General features: G+C 51.7%; 1 protein-coding gene across 1 annotated transcript in view; it reads left to right on the top strand.

Moving 5' to 3' along the window:
- Window positions 1-21670, top strand: part of ANKRD33B (ankyrin repeat domain 33B) — a 104583-nt gene that overhangs the window by 71931 nt on the left and 10982 nt on the right. Inside the window, exon 3 of the mRNA XM_007951614.1 lies at window positions 12581-12721. Within this exon, the coding sequence (XP_007949805.1) occupies window positions 12581-12721 (141 nt within the window). The remainder of the gene's footprint in view (window positions 1-12580; window positions 12722-21670) is intronic.

The raw sequence follows: 21670 nt of genomic DNA, 5'->3' as shown, positions 1-21670 counted from the left end.
CAACATATGCCTATTGTTGGGCTGGAAGCCACAGAAGTGAGTTCAATTTCAGACCTGAAGGGTAACTAGGAGCCAGTGCTAGGTAAGGTTATGTGTCAACTTGGCTGGGCCTTGTTTTGAGTGGCTGGGCATCTAGATGTAGTTATTCCCCATGGTGAGACTAGTAATCAACTCCATGGTGGAATCTACCTTAGGGATGTGGTCTGCTTCTAGTATATGAGCAGCAGCTTTGGGAATGTTCTGCAGCTTTTGGCATGCTTGAATCCTGCATGTAGCCAAGGCATTGTTCAGGAGCCTGCCATGTTGTCTGCCTATTTTAGGACTGTTAATGGACTTGAATTAGTGGCCTGGTGTGTGGTTTGATGATTTTGGGACTGGGCCATATTACTTGCCAACCATGGGTTTGTCAGCCTCAGCAGCCAGCAGCTGCCTGAGTGAAGAGATGCTTCCAGCTCCAGTGGGCTGGGAGCAAGGGGCAGAGGTGAAGCCCAACGTCGAGGGGCCTTGGCCTAGCCCCTAGTGCTGGCACTTTGAACTCGGACTTCTAGCCTCCTGTACAGTAAGAGAACAAGTCCCTGTTTGGCAAAGCCATACACCTGTGGTACCTTCCGTTAGAGTGTCACTAGAGAACCAAAAGAGAGCCATAGTTCCAGGGGTCTCACCAGGCTTCCAAAATACTTGGCTTCCAAAGAGTCTCTCTGCTCCATCAGTCAGGTTTTCAGCTGGAAGCAAAGAAGCCATCTTGAGCAAAGCTAGGAAGAAAGAGAATTTGCTTATTAATGGATGTAGGACAGCTCATGGGGTTAGGATCCTGGAGAATCAACCTCAGGGCCAGGAAGGGGGGGAGATGGCCCAGAGGCCACCTCACAGACTCTGGCAAGGAAGCCTTTGCCCTTGCCTCTAACAAGAGTCCACCACGCCCCTTCCTGTGTCACGAGCTCCTGTGTCAAGGCAGTGTGGGTGTATTTGATTGGGGGAGCGGAGAGGCCAGACAAGCCAGTGTCTAGCAGTGTTGATCCCCAGTGGAGGGTAGTCCGTGTGCCCAGTCTGCCTTCAGGGTGCACAGGCAGAGAACTCTCTAAAGGTAGAAAGGCGTCTGGGGCCACCTCCCAGTACCCACCCTTCTGTTTCCCCAGCAAGGTGCTCTGCCTGCAGGGGATGCTCGGGGCTCATTGAGGAGGCACATCACTCCCATGGGGCAGGCACTGGGTGGGACTCAGAGGCAGACATGTAGGGCAGTTCTGCCCTCGGGGACCTCCCCAGCTAATGGAGGAACAACCAGCCATCCCTTCATTCTCAGATGTGTATTGAGCATGACCACAGTCAGAGTCCCCATGTGGTACAAACAGGTGATGCATTCAGTTGTGATCTGAAAGGTCGCTGGTTCTAGTCCACTCAGGCACGCCTCAGAAACATAGCCTGGCAGTCTATTTCTGGGAAATCAGATGTTGAAATCCCTGTGGAGCACAGTTCTGCTCTGACACTCCCGGGTTTGCTTTGAGTCAGACACAGTTCTGTGGCAATGGGTTATGGGTGATGACAAGTCAGGTAGGAACACTGTGGTGGGATGTGTGCCCTGGTGCCCCAGGTCTGGTAGAGGGGGCTGGGAAGAGTGTCACCGAGTCATGGGCCGTTCTAGCCAATGCGTCACAAAGCCGGGACAGAATGGAGCCTAGGTGGCAGGAACAGCTCTAGTCAGTGGGTTGCAGGAGTGAGTGGGTCTAAGCGAAGAGAGGGCCCAGCACACAGCCTGCCCTGCACAGGGTGCTGCTTTAGTAACTGGATCACTCCGGAGGGCACGAGAAGAGGGAGTTTTACATCACTCTTTTTTTTTTTTTAACTGCAGATTAAAACCTGTTTCCTTGTTGGTCTTCCCCTCTCAGGCTGAGAGGTCAGTCAGGCTTGGGAACCATGAACAGAGATTTTCTGTCCTCTGTTTCTGAAGGTGGCGATAAGTGAACCCCCAGGGCTGCTGCTTCCCAGGGGAACCTGTGACCTTAGAGCAGGAGGTCAGCCAGCTGGGAGCAGGCATGAGAGTCAGCTGGGGCAAGTGACCACTCAAGCGACTAGGCCACCTACTGATTGAGTGGGCCCAGGGCAGGGCCGAGAAGGTGCATTTCAACAAGGTCCCTCCCATGGGCATGGGTGCTGATGCTGCAGGTCGGGGTGGGGGGTGGAGAACCACGCTGAGAACTGTACCTCAGAGGTGCTCCTGGCAGTCTGCAGAAGCGTGAGCAAGGGTGTCCTCAATGGACGTTAACGTCTGAGGAATCAAGATCTTAAGCAAGATGTTGTCAGACACAAAGCACAAAGCCAAAAGCCAGACCCACTGCCACCAAGTCCATTCTGACTCATAGCGACCCTAGAGAACAGAGTACAGCTGCCCCAGAGGGTTTCCAAGCCTGTACATTTTTATGGAAGCAGACTTCCTCATCTTTCTCCCTCGGGGTGGCTGGTGGTTCGAACCGCTGACCTTTCTGATTAGCAGCCAAATGCCTTAACCACCCCCTCACCCCCACCCCCACCCCCCCCCCCACCTTCAGCCCCACCCCTAGCACCAGGGCTCAACACAAGGAACAGCATCATTAAATTAAAGCGGAAATAAAGGCAAGCTTACCTGGCCCGTGCATGCTTTTTCACCAGAGAGGCTGTCAGGTGATGTCCTGTGTTTAACTAATTCCTTAACCTCTTAACCTATTCTATTTATTTGATGATTTCTTAATCCCAAAGGTTTTACATTAATGTGTACTTACAGTAAAAAAAAAAAAAAAAATCACTGCAAAAGTATTTTTTCCAGTGAAAGGCAAACCTCACCACAATCCATTCCAAATTTCTTCTTCACCCGTAACAAAAGCCTGTGTCCTGGAAACACCCCCTCTCCAGTGCCGCCTCCCACCCGCCCCTGGTAACCTGAGTACACGTTGGTGTCTATGCTTTGGCCAATCCTGGATAATTATATAAGTGGGATTGTACAGGTTTATGTGCGTGTGGGTGGCTCAATCACGCAGCATCAGGCCTTCACGGTTCCTCCAAGTCTAGCATGTGTTGGACTCCATGTCTCTTTATGTCCATTGCATGTGTGCACCACATAGTCCATGTCCATCATTGTTCATGTTGTTGTTATGTGCCGTTGAGTCAGACCCAACTCATAGCGACCCTCCTTGGGTTTCTGAGGCAGTATCACTACGAAAGTAGATTGCCTAACCTTCCTTCTGAGGAGTGGCTGGTGGGTTTGAACCACTGGCCTTCTGGTTAGCAGTCAAGTGCCTTAGGCACTATGCTACCAGAGCTCCTTATCATTGTTCATAGAGCTGATTATTAGACAGCACAGTGAATGAACGAAGGTCACTGAGTTGTACACGTGGAAATGGCTGAAGTGGTGGGTTTGAACTGCTGACCTTCTGGTTAGCAGCCAAATGCCTTATCCACTGTGCCACCAGAGCAACCAGGCGGTTATAAAGTGCTCTACCCATCAGAGACTGTGCAGGACTTAAATATTAAAATCAGAAACTAACAGTAAAAAAAATAAAAGAGGATAATTCTGATTGGTTAGCTAAGGGGTTCTTCTGCTTGTCTATTTTAGGTCAATCATTAAGGACATGCACAGCAAGTTCATACTTCTTAGTCCTCTTTCAACCGCATTCTTCCTGAGAACAAGCTGTCCCTCCCTTGTTCACCCATCAGCAGTCTTGGGTCACCCTCTCAGAGCCTAGGACAAAGTGGAGTGGGAGTCAGGCCTTGGGGAAGCCATCCTGGTTGTGCTCAGTCCCCCAGTTTTGCAGAGCCCTTACACAGTATGAGTCAGATTGACTCTGGCCGTGGGTTTGGTACACACTAGTCCCTAAGTTATTTGACTGCTAACCAGAAAGCTGGAGGTTCAAACCCACCAGCCACTCCTCAGAAGGAAGGTTGGGCAATGTACTTCCATAGTCATACTGCCTCAGAAACCCAAGGAGGGGTCGCTGTGAGTTGGATCCGACTCCACAGCATTGAGTTTGGTTTTGGTTTTAGGATATCCGTTATTAATTTTCCTCTTCAACAGAGGTGATTGACGGCACTGCTATTGCATGGCAAGGGGAGGAGAGACTCGAGAGCACAGGCAGAGGAGGAATTAAACCCACCGCCATCTGGTCTATCCCTACTCACAGAGACCCTACAGGACAGAGTAGAACTGCCTCATAGATTTTCCAAAGCTGTCAGTCCTTACTGAAGCAGACTGCCACATCTTTCTCCTGTGGAGCAGCTGCTGGATTTGAACTGCTAACCTTTTTGTTAGCGGCCCAGTGCTTTAACCACAGTGCCATGGAATTAGCACCTTTCAATGGGAGAAACAGGCCCCTGTCATTTTCAGTAGGAGAGAGGAGGATGTAGTGCTGTGGACATGGGGAAGCCTGTGGGGTGTGGGAGGACGGTTGAGGGGCTTTCCCCTTGTGTTTCTGTTCCCTCTTTAAAGTAGGTGGTTAGTCTTGTCCTGGGAGGGGGCTCGCTGGGACCTAGGTGACTGAAGACTGTAAATGTTCAACATTTCCCACATGGGGCTTGAGAAATAGTCAACCGGGAATCGCAGGTTGTTAGGCCAGGCTGAGAGGTCAGTCAAGCTTGGGAACCATGAATGTCCACCCAGGTGCTTGGATGCTATCTGAAAGGTCAGAGGGTCAAACCCACCCAGTGGCTCCTTGGAAGAAAAGACCTGGCGATCAGCTCCCATCAGGATTACAACCTTGGATACCCTACTGGCCGGCGGTGCTCCTGCCTCCCATGTGGTCGCTGAGTCGGAATCTACTTGATGCCACCTGACACCAACCCTCTGATCATGTCGTCAGAAGGGACCATTCCCTGGAGAAAGATGTCATGCTTGGTCAAGTGGAGGGTCAACAGAAATGGGGAAAGCCCTCAACGAGATGGACTGACACAGTGGCTGCAATGATGGGCTCAGGTATACCAAGGAGTGTGAGGCTGGCACAGACCAGGCAGTGTTTGGTTCTGTTTTACATAAGTTCACTTCGAGTCAGAGACAGCTCGACGGCACCTAATAATAACAACAACAACACCGTCTCCATAGAGGCATTGGTGATTCAGTGGTAGAATTCCCCTTCCATGCAGAAAGCACGGGTTCAATTTCTGCCAATGACCTACACTCAGACCACCGCTCATCTGTCGGTGGAGGTGCGTGTGGTGCTCTGATGGTGAACAGGTTTCAGCTGAGCTGCCAGGCTCAGAAGGACCGGGAACAAAGGCCTGGAGACCCATCCTAAGTCAGCCACTGACAACCTGACGGATCGCATCCAGGGGCTCCACCACCCATCACGGGTGCACAGGATTGGGCACGATTTCATTCCACTGGCCATGGGCTCACTATGCTGACCTGATGGCAGTGCACAACAGCAGCACCACTCTGCGTGGAGATGCCAGTGGCCAATGACAGCCAAGCCAGGGTTCTTGGGTGGGGGTGGGGCCAGCCCATCCTGCTTTTCCATTTCTGTTCCCTGCTCAGCCACATGATCACCATGTCCTGCCCATCTGAATCCTGAGCAACTCAGATTCTGCTCCTTCAATCCTCCCGGCCTCCTCACTCCTCCCGGACTCCACACTCCTCCTGGGCTCCACACTTCTCCCGGCCTCCACAATTCCAGCCTCCACACGTCTCCTGGCCTCCACACTCCTCCCGGCTTCCACACACCTCCCCTCCTCTGCTACTCCTCCCGGCCTCCACACTCCTCCCAGGTTCCACATTCCTCCTGGCCTCCAAATGCCTCCCAGCCTCTACACTTCTCCCAGCCTCCACACTCCTCCTGGCCTCCACACTCCCAGCCTCCACATTCCTCCTGGGATCCACACACCTCCCGGCCTCCACACACCTCCCGGCCTCCACACTCCTCTCAGCCTCCATTCTCCTCCCAGCCTCCACTCTCTTCCCGACCTCCACGTTCCTCCCAGCATTCACACGCCTCCCAGCCTTCACACTCACAGCCTCCACCACTCCTCCCGGCCTCCTCACTCCTCCTGGCTTCCACAGTCGCAGCCTCCACATGCCTCCTGACCTCCACACTCCTCCCGGCCTCCACAATCCCAGCCTCCACACTCCTCCTGGCCTCCACACTCCTCCCAGGCTCCACATTCCTCCTGGCCTCCAAATGCCTCCCAGCCTCTACACTTCTCCCAGCCTCCACACACCTCCCGGCCTCCACACTCCTGGCCTCCACACACCTCCCGGCCTCCACACTCCTCCCAGCCTCCACACACCTCCCGGCCTCCACACTCCTCCCGGCCTCCACCACTCCTCCCGGCCTCCACACTCCTGGCCTCTATACTCCTCCCAGCCTCTACATGCTTCCCAGCCTCCACGCTCTTCCCAGCCTTCACACGTCTCCAGGCCTCCACACTCCTGGCCTCTACACTCCTCCCAGCCTCCATGCTCCTCCTGACCTCCATGCTCCTCCCGGCCTCCACCACTCCTCCCAGCCTTCACACTCTCGGCCTCCATGTTCCTCCCAACCTCCACGCTCCTCCCGGCCTCAACACTCCTCCCGGGCTCCACGCACCTCCTGGCCTCCACACACCTCCCGGCCCCCACACTCCTCCCGGCCTCCACCACTCCTCCCAGCCTTCACACTCCCGGCCTCCATGTTCCTCCCAACCTCCACGCTCCTCCCGGCCTCAACACTCCTCCTGGGCTCCACGCACCTCCTGGCCTCCACACACCTCCCAGCCTTCACACTCCTCCTGGCCTCTACCCTCCCAGCCTCTATACTCCTCCTGGCTTCCACACTCCTCCCAACCTCCATGCTCCTCCTGGCCTCAACACTCCTCCTGGGCTCCACGCACCTCCTGGCCTTCACACTCCTCCCAGCCTCCACCACTCCTCCTGGCCTCCACACTCCTGGCCTCTACACTCCTCCCAACCTCCACACTCCTCCCAGTCTCCACCACACCTCCCGACCACCATGATCCTCCCAGCCTCAACACTCCTCCTGGGCTCCGTGCACCTCCTGGCCTTCACACTCCTCCCAGCCTCCACCACTCCTCCTGGCCTCCACACTCCCGGCCTCTTCACTTCTCCTGGCCTCCACATTCCTCCCAACCTCCACACTCCTTCCGGCCTCCATGCTCCTCCCAGCCTTTACACGCCTCCTGGCCTTCACACTCCCAGCCTCCACCACTCCTCTTGGCCTCCACACCCCTCCCAGCCTCCACACACCTCCTGGCCTTCACACTCCTCCCGGCCTCCACCACTCCTTCCAGCCTCCACACTCCTAGTCTCTACACTCCTCTGGGCCTCCACCACTCCTCCTGGCCTCCATACTCTTCCTGGCCTCCACATTCCTCCCAGCCTCTACACTCCTCCCGGCCTCCACCATCTGTCCACTGTACCCCCCAGGGCCTCCTGATGGAGTGCCCCCATCACAGGCTCAGGCTTGGGCACAGGGTAGAGCTGATTCAGCTACACAAGGCAGCGGCTGGGAGTCATCATCCTGCCTCACATGCTTGTCAAATGGCCTGATGCTAGGCACACTCTCCCCTTCCTGAAGTAAAGTTAATTTTCACCAAAGGTTGATGTTAAGATTTAGAGAAATGTTGCAAAAATAGTATACATACTTCTGGAATACCCCCTCCACATCCAGTTGCTAAGGTGTTATATTAGGGTGATGACTTTGGCATAACTGAAAAGTTGGCAGTTCGAAACCACCCAGAGCTGCCTTGGAAGAAAGGCCTGGTGACTGGTTTCTGAAAGGTCACAGCCCTGAAAACCCTGGGGAGCAGTTCTGCTCTGAAACATATGCAACCATCATGAGCTGCAGTCGATTGAATGGCAACTGGTTTGGTTTTTGGTTTTTCAATGAACGAATAAACGAAAACCAAACCCACGGCCACCTAGTCAGAGTGACCCAATAGGACAAAATAGCACTGGCCCCTAGAGTTTCCGAGGCTGTCAATCTTTACAGAACCAGACTGCCTTCGAACCACTGACCTTTTGGTTAGCAGCTGAGTGCTTTACCCACCATGCCACCAGAGCTCCCCCATGAAACGATATGGATGTGCTGTTATTAATGGAAGTCCATACTTCATTCAGATCATTCACATAGCTTGCCCCATCCAGGATCCCACAGTACGTTTTGTTGTCATGTCTCCTTAGTCTTCTCATAGCTGTGACATGTCTCAGAGTGTCCTTGCTTTGAAACATGACAATTTTTTTAGGGGGGGCTGTGGTGGTCATGGGTTTTGTAGACTATCCCTCAGTGGGATTTGTCTGTTGACCTTCTGGTGGTTAGACCAGGGTTGTGGGTTGGGGAGGAAGACCCGAGAGGTGAGGTGCTACTCTCATCACATGGTCTCAGCGTGATTTACCCCTGTTGATGTTGGCCTTGACCACCTGGCTGAAGTGTGTGGTCAGGTGTCTCCACTGTGGAGGGGGCCTCCCCTCCCCACATTGAGCTCTCTGGGAAGTCACTATGTGTGATTTACAAGTGATGGGACGGAGGTCGGGCTCCAGCTCTTTGTACGGAGACTTGCCTGTTCTGGTAGCCACCTTTTCTATATATGTTGTCATGTGCACACTTCCGCAGGGTTGATATTATCATCTCTCATTGTATAGATGAGGAACAGACTCCATGAGGTTGATTCATCTGCCCAGGGTCACCCAGATTTTAAGTAGCAGGCCTAGGACTTGAACCAGGGAGATCTCTGGCTGGCCTGTTGCTTAATCAGCACTGAATCCATTTCCAGGCAGACTTCACCCAGTCCCTGAGTCACGTGGGCCCTTCTCACAGGCAGGCTCAGGGTCACCAGGCAGACGTTCTTGGAGTCTCTATGGAGAGCCCACTTTGTAAAAGAACTTCTGAGAACTTCAACTGGAAACAAATCCTATCCCATAAGGTCTAAGCTGGAATCAGCTCAGACTAGATTCCAATATGGCACACATCCCATTAATGGCTGTGATCTTTTGGAAATAGTTCACTAGGCCTTTCTTCCAAGTGCCTCTGGGTAGAATTGAACTACCAGCCTTTTGGTTAGGAGTGAGTGCTTAACTATTAGAGCCACCCAGGGACTCCTAGGGTACATGTTAGGGCTGGATTCTGCCAGGAAGATGTTTGTATTGTGTAGCTATCACAAGAGAAAAACAAAGCTCCCTTCGAACGCTTGTCACAATACGCACAACAGACCTGGATGAGGGCGGTTTGCTTTATGCATTTTCCATATTTCCTCCCTCATCTGTTCACAGTGGGCAGGACACATTTGTGCTGAGGACGGCCTGCTGAAAATTGCAATGGCCACGCTAGTTCATAGTTTTAAAGAAATGGCTCTAAACGAATTACAATTAGTTTCAGCCACAACCCCAGCTAAGTCTAACTGATACGTGCAGCAGTCACACATTCAAGTGGGCAAAAACCAAACTGAGATCAAAGGCCCTCCATTCCCTGACCCTTTAGAGCCATTCAGCTGCCCCAGGCACCTGCCAACTGGCATTAGGCATTATTTTCCCCCTGCCCAGACCCCAGCTTCACACAGTAGGTGGTGAGAGAAGTCAGAGGGTGCCACTGAGGCAGTATCTATCAGGCTGGTTGGAAACTGTGAGTCACAGAGCTAAGGTGTCTCACCCACTGGTTTTCTGCTTGTTAACCTTGCAAGAGTCGGGCATCAGTGTTTCCTGTCCGAGAGCCCCATATTTCATGTGGCAATGTCTGCTGTGAATTCAGGATGTGGGCAGACAAGTGTTTCCAGAACTGTCGGCGCTCTGACTTTTGCTGTTTCTTTGATTGATGAAAGGTTGATGAGAAGCAAATTCACAGGATTTATTGTTGCTTGGGCAGAGCCTGGAGGAGCTGCGTGTCCTTTGGAATGGGGCAATGGATTCCAGCCTAGACCTCTGTATCCATCAGGGTTTGGGTGGGAAGACAGAGCCACCCTTCACAAGGTTGTTGTTGGGTCCTGCTGAATCGATGTCAACTCATAGTGGCCCCACGAGGCAGTAGGACTGCCCCATAGAGTTTGCTGGGCTGTAATCTTTACAGGAGCAAATTGCCAAATCTTTCTCCCACGGAGTCACTGTGTGGACTCAAACTGCTAACCTTTCAGTTAGCAGCTGAGTGCACAGACATTGTGCCACCACGGCTCCTTGCCTTCTGTATTGGGAGAGGTTGATATTGGACTTGTACAACCGTGGAAAGGGTAGGGGAGCGAAGGCCAGGGATGCCGCCGTGACCTGGAGGAGGTCTCGCCACAGCAGGGAAGCCTGTGGTTCTCAAGCTCACTCAGCCCTGCTCTGACCTCACAGGGCATGATGGGCGATTCTCAGGGAGCAACTGGGAGCTGCCTCAACCTCATGCCCCTGTCTGCAGGAGCCTCACGAGAGCTTTTCTCCCACTTCTCACATTTCACCCAAGTGCTGCTCTGGACACCGTGCAACCTGAATCCATGGGGGTGGGGGGTGGGGGTAGATTCTGGGACCTGTGGGCCCTGGTTCCCCTGGAGAAGGGAGAGGAGGGAAGTTAACATCACAGAGAACGTCAGATGTCCACCACAATGTCCCAGACCTGCTCTGATGGTGGGGGTTGGAAAGGAACCAGTGTGTGGGAGCGGGCCTGCATGGAGGGGGTTCAGAGGCATGTAAGGATCAGGACGGCTGCCCAGCACCTCGAGCCAGTCTAGGGGCAAGGTGTCCTGCACCTCCAGCCAGCCTGGGGGAGGGGGTGGGAGTGCTGACCTGTGCGGACAGCTCACATTCCCCAGAGTGTGTTGGGGGGCTACGGCTAGGATGGAGGCGGCAGCTCAGGGGAGGGGTGGGGGTGCAGGGGATGAAGGGAAGGCGTAAGGGGTAGAGAAGCTGTCTTCCCCCCAGTGAGGCAGTGAAGCCTGTGGCCTCGAGGACAGTGGTTCTTAACCACGGTGCTTTTGCTCCCCCAGGATGCTCGGAAATGTCTACAAACCTTCCTTGTCACAGCTGGGTGGCGGGGGCTACTGGCATCTAATGCTAGACGTCCTGCAATGCACAGGACAGCCCTGCAACAGGGATAACCCGGGTCCTGATGTCCCTGGGGCTGCTCCTGAGAACCCTGCCCGGCCCCGGGGGACTGAAGTGGGAAAGGCGGTGTCATTTCACACAAGAACTAACAAATGTGCTGAGGCCTCAGGCAGCACGGGCAGTGTCCTTGTTGTGGCCCAGGAGCTCGGTTTGGGGGCCTTTCCCACACCATTCGGTTTTCTGTGGGTGAGCCCGAGAACTTGGGGCACATGCTTTTCACTCAGATCTCCCTGTGCCGCCGCAGAGGGTCTCTGGATTTGGGTGGTCCCTGTGGGGTGAGCAGAAACCAGATCCAGCAGGTGCAGGTTCCAGCGAAGTGAGGAGGGGGAGCACCCAACATTCTCGAGGGAATGACCCCGAGTGAGGCTGATGGCTCGTGTATTGGTGGCTGGGTGTGCATGTGTTGGTGTGTGTCTGTGTGTGAGCCTGAGTGTCTGTGTATGTATGATGTCTGTGTGTGTGGTGTGAATCTGTGTGTAGTGTGTGTGGGGGGTGTGTATCTGTGTATGGTGTGAAACTGTGGGTGTGGTGTGTGTCTCTGTGTGTGGTATGTATCCGTGTGGTGTGTATCTGTGTGTGTATGTCTGTGGTGTGTATCTGTGTGTATGGTGTGCATCTGTGTCTGTGGTGTGTGTCTGTGTGTGTGGTGTGTATCTGTGTGTCTGTGTGGTGTGTATCTGTGTGTGTCTGTGGTGTGTGTCCGTGTGTGTGGTATGTATCTGTGTGGTGTGTATCTGTGTGTGGGGTGTGTGTGTGGTGTGTATCTGTGTGATGTGCATCTGTGTGTCTGTGTGTGGTGTGTGTCTGTGTGTACCTGTGTATCTGTGTCTGTTTGTGTGGTGTGTGTGTCTGTGTGTGGTATGTATCTGTGTGTGTGTGTGGTGTGTGCCTGCGTACCTGTCTGTGTCATGTGTGTTTTTGACACTTCCAAGCCTGCCTGCTAACAGGGATGTCGGCATGAATTGGCAGTACCCCCTTGCTCCTATGTGGCCTGTTTCTTCCCGGAAGCTCAGAACTCGGGGCACTTGGAATGGTTTTGAAACTCTTCTGCGGATTTGCACCTGTCTGCATCAGCAGCAAGGACTCAGTCCCCATCAGCCGGTGTCTGCAGGGTGCCACCGCGCGGCCCCCACTCTCCCTCCTAAAATAGGAGCTCTGGTAGCATAGTGCTTAAGGCACTTGACTGCTAACCAGAAGGCTGGCGGTTCAAACCCACCAGCCACTCCTCGGAAGGAAGGTTGGGCATTCCTACTTCCATAGTGATACTGCTTCGGAAACCCAAGGAGGGGTCGCTATGAGTCGGGCCGACTCGATGGCAAATAACAACAACTTAACGGGTGGATGCGAGAGCTGATCCCAGTGGGTCTGCCGAGGGACCCAGAAACGGCAGCGCCGGGTCTCCGCGCTTCCCGAGCTCGGCGACAATCATTTCCCGGTCCGAGGGGAAGACAGACCCACGCAGAGTGCTGCCCCTAGAGGCGGATGAAGCACTGTGTATTCGTGCAGGAAGGCGTTTCCGTTGGCGTGTGTACCCATGCGCGTGTGCAATTCTCTTTGCAGGGCACGCCGCCATCACCAACTACTTGTTGAACTATTTCCCTGGCCTTGACCTGGAGAGGAGGAACGTATTTGGGTTCACAGCGCTAATGAAAGCCGCCATGCAGGGCCGAACCGAGTGCATCCGAGCCCTGATGCTGGGAGGTAGGTCGGAACCGCTTTTGGCCTGGGACCCGCCCCGCCAGAGGCAACCCCGGCGGAGCCACGCCCCCACCAGAGCCACATCCGGGAAGAGCCACACCCCCCCAGAAAGTCCCTGACAGAGCGCCGCCCCGCAAAGCCACCCCGCCAGAACTCTGCCCAGTCAGAGCCAAGCCTTGTCCGAGCCACGCCCCCTCCAGGGCCACACCTCCATTGGGGCCCAAACCCTGAGGTCCTCTGTAGGCTCCGTGGGCGGGGAAAATGCTGACTACTGCCTGATAACAAACATTTTAAAAAGAGGAATAGAGGTGTACTGTTACCGTCGCTAAAAACAACAAAAGCAAACATCTTCTGGGCCAAATGGAGGAAGTGCAGTAGTTACCAGGTCTGACACCCTCACCCTGCTCCGCCTCTGGGAGACTGCGGGGAGTGTCTCCCTCATGCTTTGGCCCCTCCTGCCCTCCCACCTCCTCCCCAAGGTGTGTCCATATTTGTTCTTCAGAAACGTGCATTCTGGCCTTAACTCTGAAAGGCAAGACTGCTCTAGTGAAGGTGGGCACAGGGGTGGTGGGGGGCCACTTGTGTTGTTAGGTGCCATCAAGTCAATTACGACTCAGAGCGACCCTGTGTAAGAAGGTAACACTGCGGAGCCTGGCCATCCCACAGACCTCGCTATCCTGAGCTCTTGGGTGCAGCCACCATGTCAGCCTTTGTCGATGGAGGTCTTCCTCTTTTTGGCTGACCCTTCGCTTTACCGAACATGGTGTCCTTCTCCGGGCACTGGTCCCTCCTGATGATATGTCCAAAGTATGTGAATGGAGGTCTCACCATTCTCGCTTCTAGGGAGCATTCTGGTTGTACTGTTGAAGGCGGCGGGCACGGGGATGGCAGTCTGCCTCCCTAACGATTTACAGCCTGGGAAACCCGGGAGTAGCTATGAGTCGGAATCAACTTTATGGCAGTGAGTTTGGTGTTTGGGTTTGTCCTGTACAGAGGAGAGGCTATTCCTGCAGATCCAGCACTGGCTTTGTGATGCTTTTGTGCCCGGGTGAAGCACCATGTACCCTCACTTCTTCTGGGTTAGTTATCAGCCAGTGCAGATCTTTAGGCATTTGGTTTTTAGCTGAAAATGTAGGTGTCAGTTACATCACTGCATTTTTTTCCCCCAATGAACGAATTTAAAGCACAAACCCGTTTTGTTAGGTTACTTACCTTCTGCTTATTCTGGAAAAACACATGGCTCTGTTTCACTGCCGATTCACTGCCGATGGGATGCATCTCCCAGATCTGGGAAGGTTCCAGGCATTTGTTACAGTGTTGCAGGATTACAGGAGCACCTCCCATAGCTGTCGAAAGTGATGGACCTGTTTACAGGCAAAGGAGCCCCAATGGTGCAGTGGTTAAAAAGCTCAGCTGCAAACCCAGTGGTTGGCAGTTCAAACCCACCAGCCGCTCCTTGAGAGAAAAGACCCGGCAATCTTCCCCTGTAAAGATTTACAGCCTTGGAAACCCTAGGAGGCAGCTGTACTCTGTCCTATGGGGTCTCTGGGTCAGACTGGACTCAGCAGGGGGTTTGGGTGTGCAGACCGGATGTTAGATTTTAATGAGGCTGTTTTATCCCTCAGTTATTTGAATAACCCGTCTGGTGTGCAGATCTCTGGTACTCTCCCTTTCCTGTTCCCTTCTCCGTGAACCTCCTTTCCCCCGATCAAGGTATAGGATAATCCGCAGGGGTGCAGGTCCTTATGTTCCCCACCCCCAGTGCATCCACCCCCTGCACCTGCCCGTAGTCACCAAGCAACTCAGGGGCAGACACCTGGCTTCCCCCCAGCTCCTGCACTCATCAGCTCTGTCCCTGGGGCCAGTCACTGCATGCTGGCCCTCTGATTCTTCTCTAAGGCGGGGGGGGGGGACCGTAGTCAGTACCTCTGCAGGCAGTCAGGTCGGGAAGCCCGTGGACCCCTGCCCAGCATGGAGGAGACGTTCAGTAAACGTGGTGGTGGCAATTGTTATTATCAATGTGCATTTTTACTGTTATTATTGGTGAATTTAAGTATTAAATGAATTTTAAAAGACAGTTATTTTCTTCTCCTTTGAGAAACATCCTTGTGCTGAAATGCTTAATCTTTCTCATTGAGGGTCCTTAACACCTAACTCACCACTGACGCTTGGGGCCAGCTAACTTTGTTGCTGGTGGTTCAAACCCACCAGGCACGCCCCAGAAGGAAGATGGGGTAATCTACTCCCGTAGTGATACTGCCTTGGATCCCTAGGAGGGGTCTCTGTGAGTCTGACCCGACTCGATGGCAGTGAGTTTGGTTTTTGGTTTGTAACTCTGTATTGTGAGGGCTGCTCTGTGGTTTGTAGGGTGCTATAGCATCCCTGGCCTCTGCCCACTAGATGACCATAGCACCCCCTTCCCCTGGGAGAGCAACATTGCCCCCAGTTAAGAAGCACTGGGCTGTAGGGTCTGTTCCCTACTGAGCCGTCACCTGTCACAATTTGTGGCATTTCTAGTATGGAAAGACGTGATATGTTCCAAGCTGTCACACCCTGATTTGCAGGGATCGTGGCCTCGTTTTCCGTGTGAAAACTTGAGAAGAAAAAAGTGCCTACTTAATGGTAAGGGTAAAAATGTACACTTCCTGCTAATTTTCGTAAGTGTCGTATTTTTCTGAAGAGCCCTGGTGACACAGTGGCTGAGCACTTGACTGCTAACAGAAAGGTCTGCGGTTCAAACCCACCAGTGGCTCTATGGGAGAACGATGAGGTGGTCGGCTTCAACGCTCTGAGTGGAATCGTCCGGTCAGCAGTGGGTTTTATCCTTCTGCACCTGAATTGAATTTCCGGGTGGTAACTTCATTATAGTCAGTAGGAACCATCTCTTCCTCGCCATGAGGATCTCCATCCTGTAGTCACAATGTCCAGGCACCTGTCACAGTGGCTCCTTTCTGCCTTGTCAGGTACAACAGTGTTAGATCTGAAACATCAGGACTTTGGAATTTGATACAAATGATCACAAGGGTCTGACAAGATGACAAGCTCCTGGTTCTGTGGCTTCCATCCCAGACCAGGAAGAATGCGGCCTCTCTGATGAGAGCTGTAAAAAGGGCCGCAGAGCCTGGTGAATTCAGGGGCATTGTAATGTCCCAGAGTGGCAGTCCCAGTGCATTTAAGTAAGTGGCTCCAGGGAGCTGGGTCCAGGATGTGATTTTATCAGAAGAGGAAGAATGGGTAGGAGCTTGGTGGGTTCCAGTCTTCATTAAGCCAGTTCGCTTTTAAAAAACCTGTTGCTGTCCAGTTGATTGTGACCCATAGCGACCCTATAGGACAGAGCAGAACTGCCCCATAGCGTTTCCAAGGCTTAATCTTACAGAAGCACAGTGCCACCACATCCTTTTCCCTTGGAGCTTTGAACTGTCCACCTTTTGGTTCACAGCCAAGTACTTTAACCAGTGTGCCACCAGGGCTCCTTAATTAGCATGTTACTTAATTGTGTGCCAGTAAAGTAGTTTTTATCAATCCTTTTAAACAATCTTTTTACCTTGTTAACTATACTTGTATCCTTAACTGAAGTCTTTTATTCGTGGTACAGGCAATGGTAAAATGTATCCTGGTCTCTATGCATATTACCACAAATTTAGATTTGTTGTTGTTGTTGTTGTTATGTGCCATCGAGTCAAACCCGACTCATAGCGACCCCTTCTTGGGTTTCCGAGGCAGTATCACTACGGAAGTAGGATTGCCCAACCTTCCTTCCGAGGAGTGGCTGGTGGGTTTGAACCGCCAGCCTTCTGGTTAGCAGGCAAGTGTCTTAGCCACTATGCTACCAGAGCTCCCCAAATTTAGATTGTTGTTGTTGTTGTTATGTGCCGTCGAGTCAGCCCTGACTCATAGCGACCCCTCCTTGGGTTTCTGAGGCAGTATCACTACAGAAGTAGGATTGCCCAACCTTCCTTCCGAGGAGTGGCTAGTGGGTTTGAACCGCCAGCCTTCTGGTTAGCAGTCAAGTGCCTTAGCCACTACGCTACCAGAGCTCCCATATGGGTTAAAAAACAAAACAAAACAAACACCCCATTGCCATGCAGTCGATTCTGATGTTGTTAGGTGCCGTCGAGTCGGCGCTGACTCCTAGCGACCCCAGGTACAGCTGAATGAAACACTGCCCAGCCTGTGGCGTCTTCACAGTCCCTGCTGTACCTGAGCCCATCGTTTCAGCCACCATGCCCATCCGTCTCAGTGAGGACCTTCCCCTTTTGTGCTGACCCTCCACCTTACCAAGCATGACATCCTTCTCCAGGGAATGGTCCCTTCTGACAACATGACCAAAATAGGTGAGACGAAGTCTGGCCATTCTTGCTTCCAAGGAGCATTCTGGCTGCACTTACTGGAGGACAGATCTGTTAGTTCTTTTAGCAGTCCATGGTACTTTCAGCATTCTTTGCCAGCACCACAACTCAAAAGCATCAACTCTTCTTCGGTTATTCTGACTCATAGCAAGCCTATATGGTACAGTAGAACTGACCCCTAGGGTTTCCAAGGCTGTAATATTTATGGAAGCAGACTGCTTCATCTTCCTCCTGCAGAGTGGCTGGTGGGTTCCAACCAGTGACCTTTGGACTAGAAGCCCAGCTCTTTTTTCATTTTTTCAACCTTTCCCTTTACCCAAGTTAATATGAACCCAGCCTCTTGTTAATGGTTTACCCTCCCTTCCCCACCCCTCACTCCAGGTAACATCAAAGAATATTTCTTTCTGTGTGAAACCCTTTTCTTGAGATTTTGCAATAGTGGTCTCATACACTATTTGTCCTTTTGTGACTGACTAAACTTCCCTCAGCATAAAGGCCTCTGGTTATGAGGTGTTTTCACAGATTCATGGTTGTTCTTTAACATTGAGTGGAATGCCATTGTGTAGCCCCCCAGCTCCACAATGATGACACCACAGGCTACCTCTTTATGCCTGAAGTGGGCTGTGATTACTGCACCTGGGGAAGCAAAGCAAGCAAACAAAAACTGCATCTCCCAGTGACTCCAGGGAGCAAAGTCGATGGAAATGAAGGTGTCCAGGGCTTTTATTAAGCAAATAGGAGTGGAACACACCCTGGTTGATCATGTAGTGGGTCTAGTCCCAGACAAGACTCACTTTATGCTTCTGCAAAGCCAAATGATAAGACCTCAACCAGATTCCTTTATAAGGCAGACATGAATTTTGCATGAATTGAAAGTTTGCTGAGTTGGAATAATTTAAAGTTATTAATCAGAGAAAGGGCTAAGCAAGCAGGCATTCCATACTTCCAAAGATAGCATCTTAGCATGGCTTCTCCCAAAAGCAAACCCTGATATAAACTTGGGTACAAGTCATCGCTTTGGAAGGTGACCCCAGGAAGCAGTAGGAGGGGTGAGGAAGTGAGATCAGGCAGGGAGGAAAGCTCATGCAGTATGTGTTAATGAGCAGCTGATCGCTGTGGGCAATGGGACTCAGTCCTGCTGGAACCTTCTGGAAGAGCGAGTACAAGGGACCTCAGAAACCCTCACCCAATGACAAGGGAGCTAGGATAAGTATCCTTCCACCCTTGCTCCTCTTGGAGGGCAGCTTTTGGGTGTGTTAACTCCTTGGCACTTCCCGCCCGGCCCCTGAGATCTGCAAGTGGCCAAGGTAATCAGACACAAGGGCGTGTGGGGACTGTCCACCAAGAAGCCACAAGTGACCTCTGGGTTGGTCAGGGAGATGTGTATAGGGAGTTGGCAGCATCTGCTGTGACAGTGGGGAAAGGAGGTCCCTGTGCTAGTCACACCATAGGACCAGTTGCCATCAAGTCACCTTCAACACATGGGGTCCCCATGTGCATCAGAGCAGAGGGTGTCCGTGGCTGGAGTAGATTGCTGGGCTGTTCTTCCGAGGTGCCTCTGGGTGGAAAGGAAACCTACAACCTTTCAGTTAGCAGCCCATTTTTCACTGCACCATGCTCCACCCAGACCATACCCTTGTTAAAAACACATCATCTTGACTCCACCTTCATAGTGGTGATCTAATGAGATAGGGCACCATGGGCTACTTGTCAGAGCCAAAAGCCTGCAATGTACTCCAGACGTACACTTATGTCTGCACACCCCAAGTCTCTAGAGGGCAGTGGCAGTCTCCTAAGAGGCAGTTGGTCAGGTGCATTGGCACAGCACGACGCAGCCCTGGGCAGCTGACTCAGCCACTTCAAACTTCCATGTTTGCATCTGTGAAGTGGCCATATTTCTACAGCACTACTCTGGTAGCATAGTGCCTAAGGCACTTGACTGCTAACCAGAAGGCTGGTGGTTCAAACCCACCAGCCACTCCTCGGAAGGAAGATGGGGCAATCTACTTCTGTAGTGATACTTCCTTGGAAACCCAAGGAGGGGTCGCTGTGAGTCGGGTCCGACTCCATGGCACATAACAACAACAACAAGCACACAGATGCACTTGTCTGTCACTTTGTTGTGCTGTGGTACCTTGCATGTTGCTGTGATCCTGGAAGCTATGCCATCAGTGTTTCAAATACCAGCGGGGTCACTCACAGTTGACAGATTTCAGTTGGGTTTCCAGACTAAGACAGAGTAGGAAGACCAGCCTGGCAATCTACTTCTGTCAGAATTGACCAGTAAAAACCAGATGAATAGCAGTGGAACATTGTCTGTTCAGGTGCCAGCAGATGAGCCCCTCGGCTCCGAAGACACTCCAAATGGGACTAGGAAAGAGCTGCCTCCTCAAAGTAGAGTCGACCTTAATGATGTGCATGGAGTAAAGCTTTCAGGACCTTCATTTGCTGATGGGGCATGACTCAAAACTGGCCAAAACAGCTGCAGACATCCAGGAATAATAGGAATGTGGAATGTACGAAGTATAAATGTAGCAAAATTGAAAGTTGTCAAAAATGAAATGAAGGCATAAGGATTGATACTAGGCATTACTGAGCTGAAATGGACTGGCCTTAACCATTTTGAATCAGACAGTCATATGGTCTACTATGCCAGGAGTGACAAATTGAAGAGGAATGGCCTGACATTCATTGTCAAAAAGAACATTTCAAGATCTATACTAAGTACAATGCTGTCAGTGATAGGATAATATCCACATGCCTACAAGGAAGACCGGTTAATATACTTTAATGCAAATTTACACACCAACCACTAAAGCCAAAGAAGAAGAGGTTGGAGATTTTTACCAACTTTGGCAGTCTGAAATGGATCAAACATGAGATCAAAATGCAATGCATAGATAAGTTACTGGGGATTGGAATGTGAAACTTGGAAACAAAGATGAAGGATTGGTAGCTGGAAAATACGGCCTTGAAGACAGTACTGATGCCACAGATCAATGATAGAATTTTGCAAGACCAATGACTTATTCACTGCAAATACCCTTTTCAACAACAAACACTGTGACTATACACATGGACCTCATAGGGTGGAATATACAGGAATCAAATCCTGAATCATAGACCATCCTTAAAAATAGTGTGGTTAGGGCATCCAAACCCACTGTGTGGCTCTTGAAGTTCATGTCTGAACGTGTTGAGTTTCAGTGAAGGCTCATGCATGCTGTCAGACGGGCAACACATTACCTCTGTGGACTGTATACTTCCACTTGCCTGAATTCTGTTCTGCATTTAGCAGTCTTCTTGGTACTACGCCAACTCTTCAATAGCTTGGCAAATGAAAATTTCCCCAATTTAAGACAGAAGATGCTAGCTGTTCCATCAGTGGATGGTAAGGACCCTTGTGCCTCAGGAAGAGATGGACTATGCTAGTGCTGGGGTCAATAGGAAAGAGCTTAGGGTGCCCTCTGAATGCAGCCCAGACCACAGTGTGGAGAGGAAAATAAGCCTGGTACAGTTAGCTCAAAATTACTTCCCTAGCTCTGCATAATTAGCTCAAAATGGCTTCCCTAGCTCTGGACAGTTAGCTCAAAATGGCTTCCCTAGCTGTAGACAGTTAGCTCAAAACGGCTTCCTGGACCAACACTAAGTGTGAAAAGATTGCACCTGGAGGCTCCACAGGACGTGTGAGTTGTCCCACCCTTTTGAAGGGCTCTGGGGTTAGTGGCCTCAATCTGGGGTGACCCACTCATCCCAGTTTGCTCAGAACTGTCCCACTTTAAAAACTGAATGTGCTACATCCTGGGAAATCCCTCAGTTCCAGGAAAATCAGGACGGTTGGTCATGCTACCTCCATCTCCCCTCCCTGGAAAGTCCTTTTCAAAGATGACTTTCCAACAGTTTGGTGGTTCCTCAAAAGACTAGACCTAGAATTACCATATGACTCAGGAATTCACTCCCTAGGTCTGTGCCCAGAAGAAGTGAACACAAGGCCTCAAACATGTATTATACCTCAGTGTGATAGTTTCCTAGTGCTCCTGTAGTAAACACCATCACCCATGAGTGGCTTTGTTGTTGTTGTTGTTGTTGTTGTTATGTGCCGTCGAGTCGGCCCCGACTCATAGCGACCCCTCGTTGGGTTTCCGAGGCAGTATCACTACGGAAGTAGGATTGCCCAACCTTCCTTCCGAGGAGTGGCCGGTGGGTTTGAACCTCCAGCCTTCTGGTTAGCAGTCAAGTGCTTTTTAGCCACTATGCTACCAGAGCTCCCATGAGTGGCTTTAAAGAACAGAAATTTATTTTCTCACAGCTCAGGAGACTAGAATTCCAAATTCAAAGCATGGCTCTGGGGGAAGGTCTCTCTTTGTCTCTTTCAAGGTCTAGTTGTTGTTAGGTGCCATCAAATCGTCTCCAACTCATTGCGACCCCATGTACAATAGAATGAAACCCTGCCCAGACCTGCTCCAGCCTCACAATCCTTGCTCTACCTGAGCCCATTGTGGCAGCCACTGTGTCAGTGTGTCTTGTTGAGGGCCTTCCCTTTTTTCACTGACCCTCCACTTTACAAGGCATGATAGCAGGCTCTAGCTTGTTGTTATGTGCC

This window comes from Orycteropus afer, unplaced genomic scaffold (assembly GCF_000298275.1).
Source record: "Orycteropus afer afer isolate SDZICR_OR568_19922 unplaced genomic scaffold, OryAfe1.0 scaffold00303, whole genome shotgun sequence".
Lineage (NCBI taxonomy): Eukaryota > Metazoa > Chordata > Mammalia > Tubulidentata > Orycteropodidae > Orycteropus > Orycteropus afer.
Note: the sequence above shows the minus strand (reverse complement) of the source record. Positions and strands in the feature narration are given on the sequence as shown.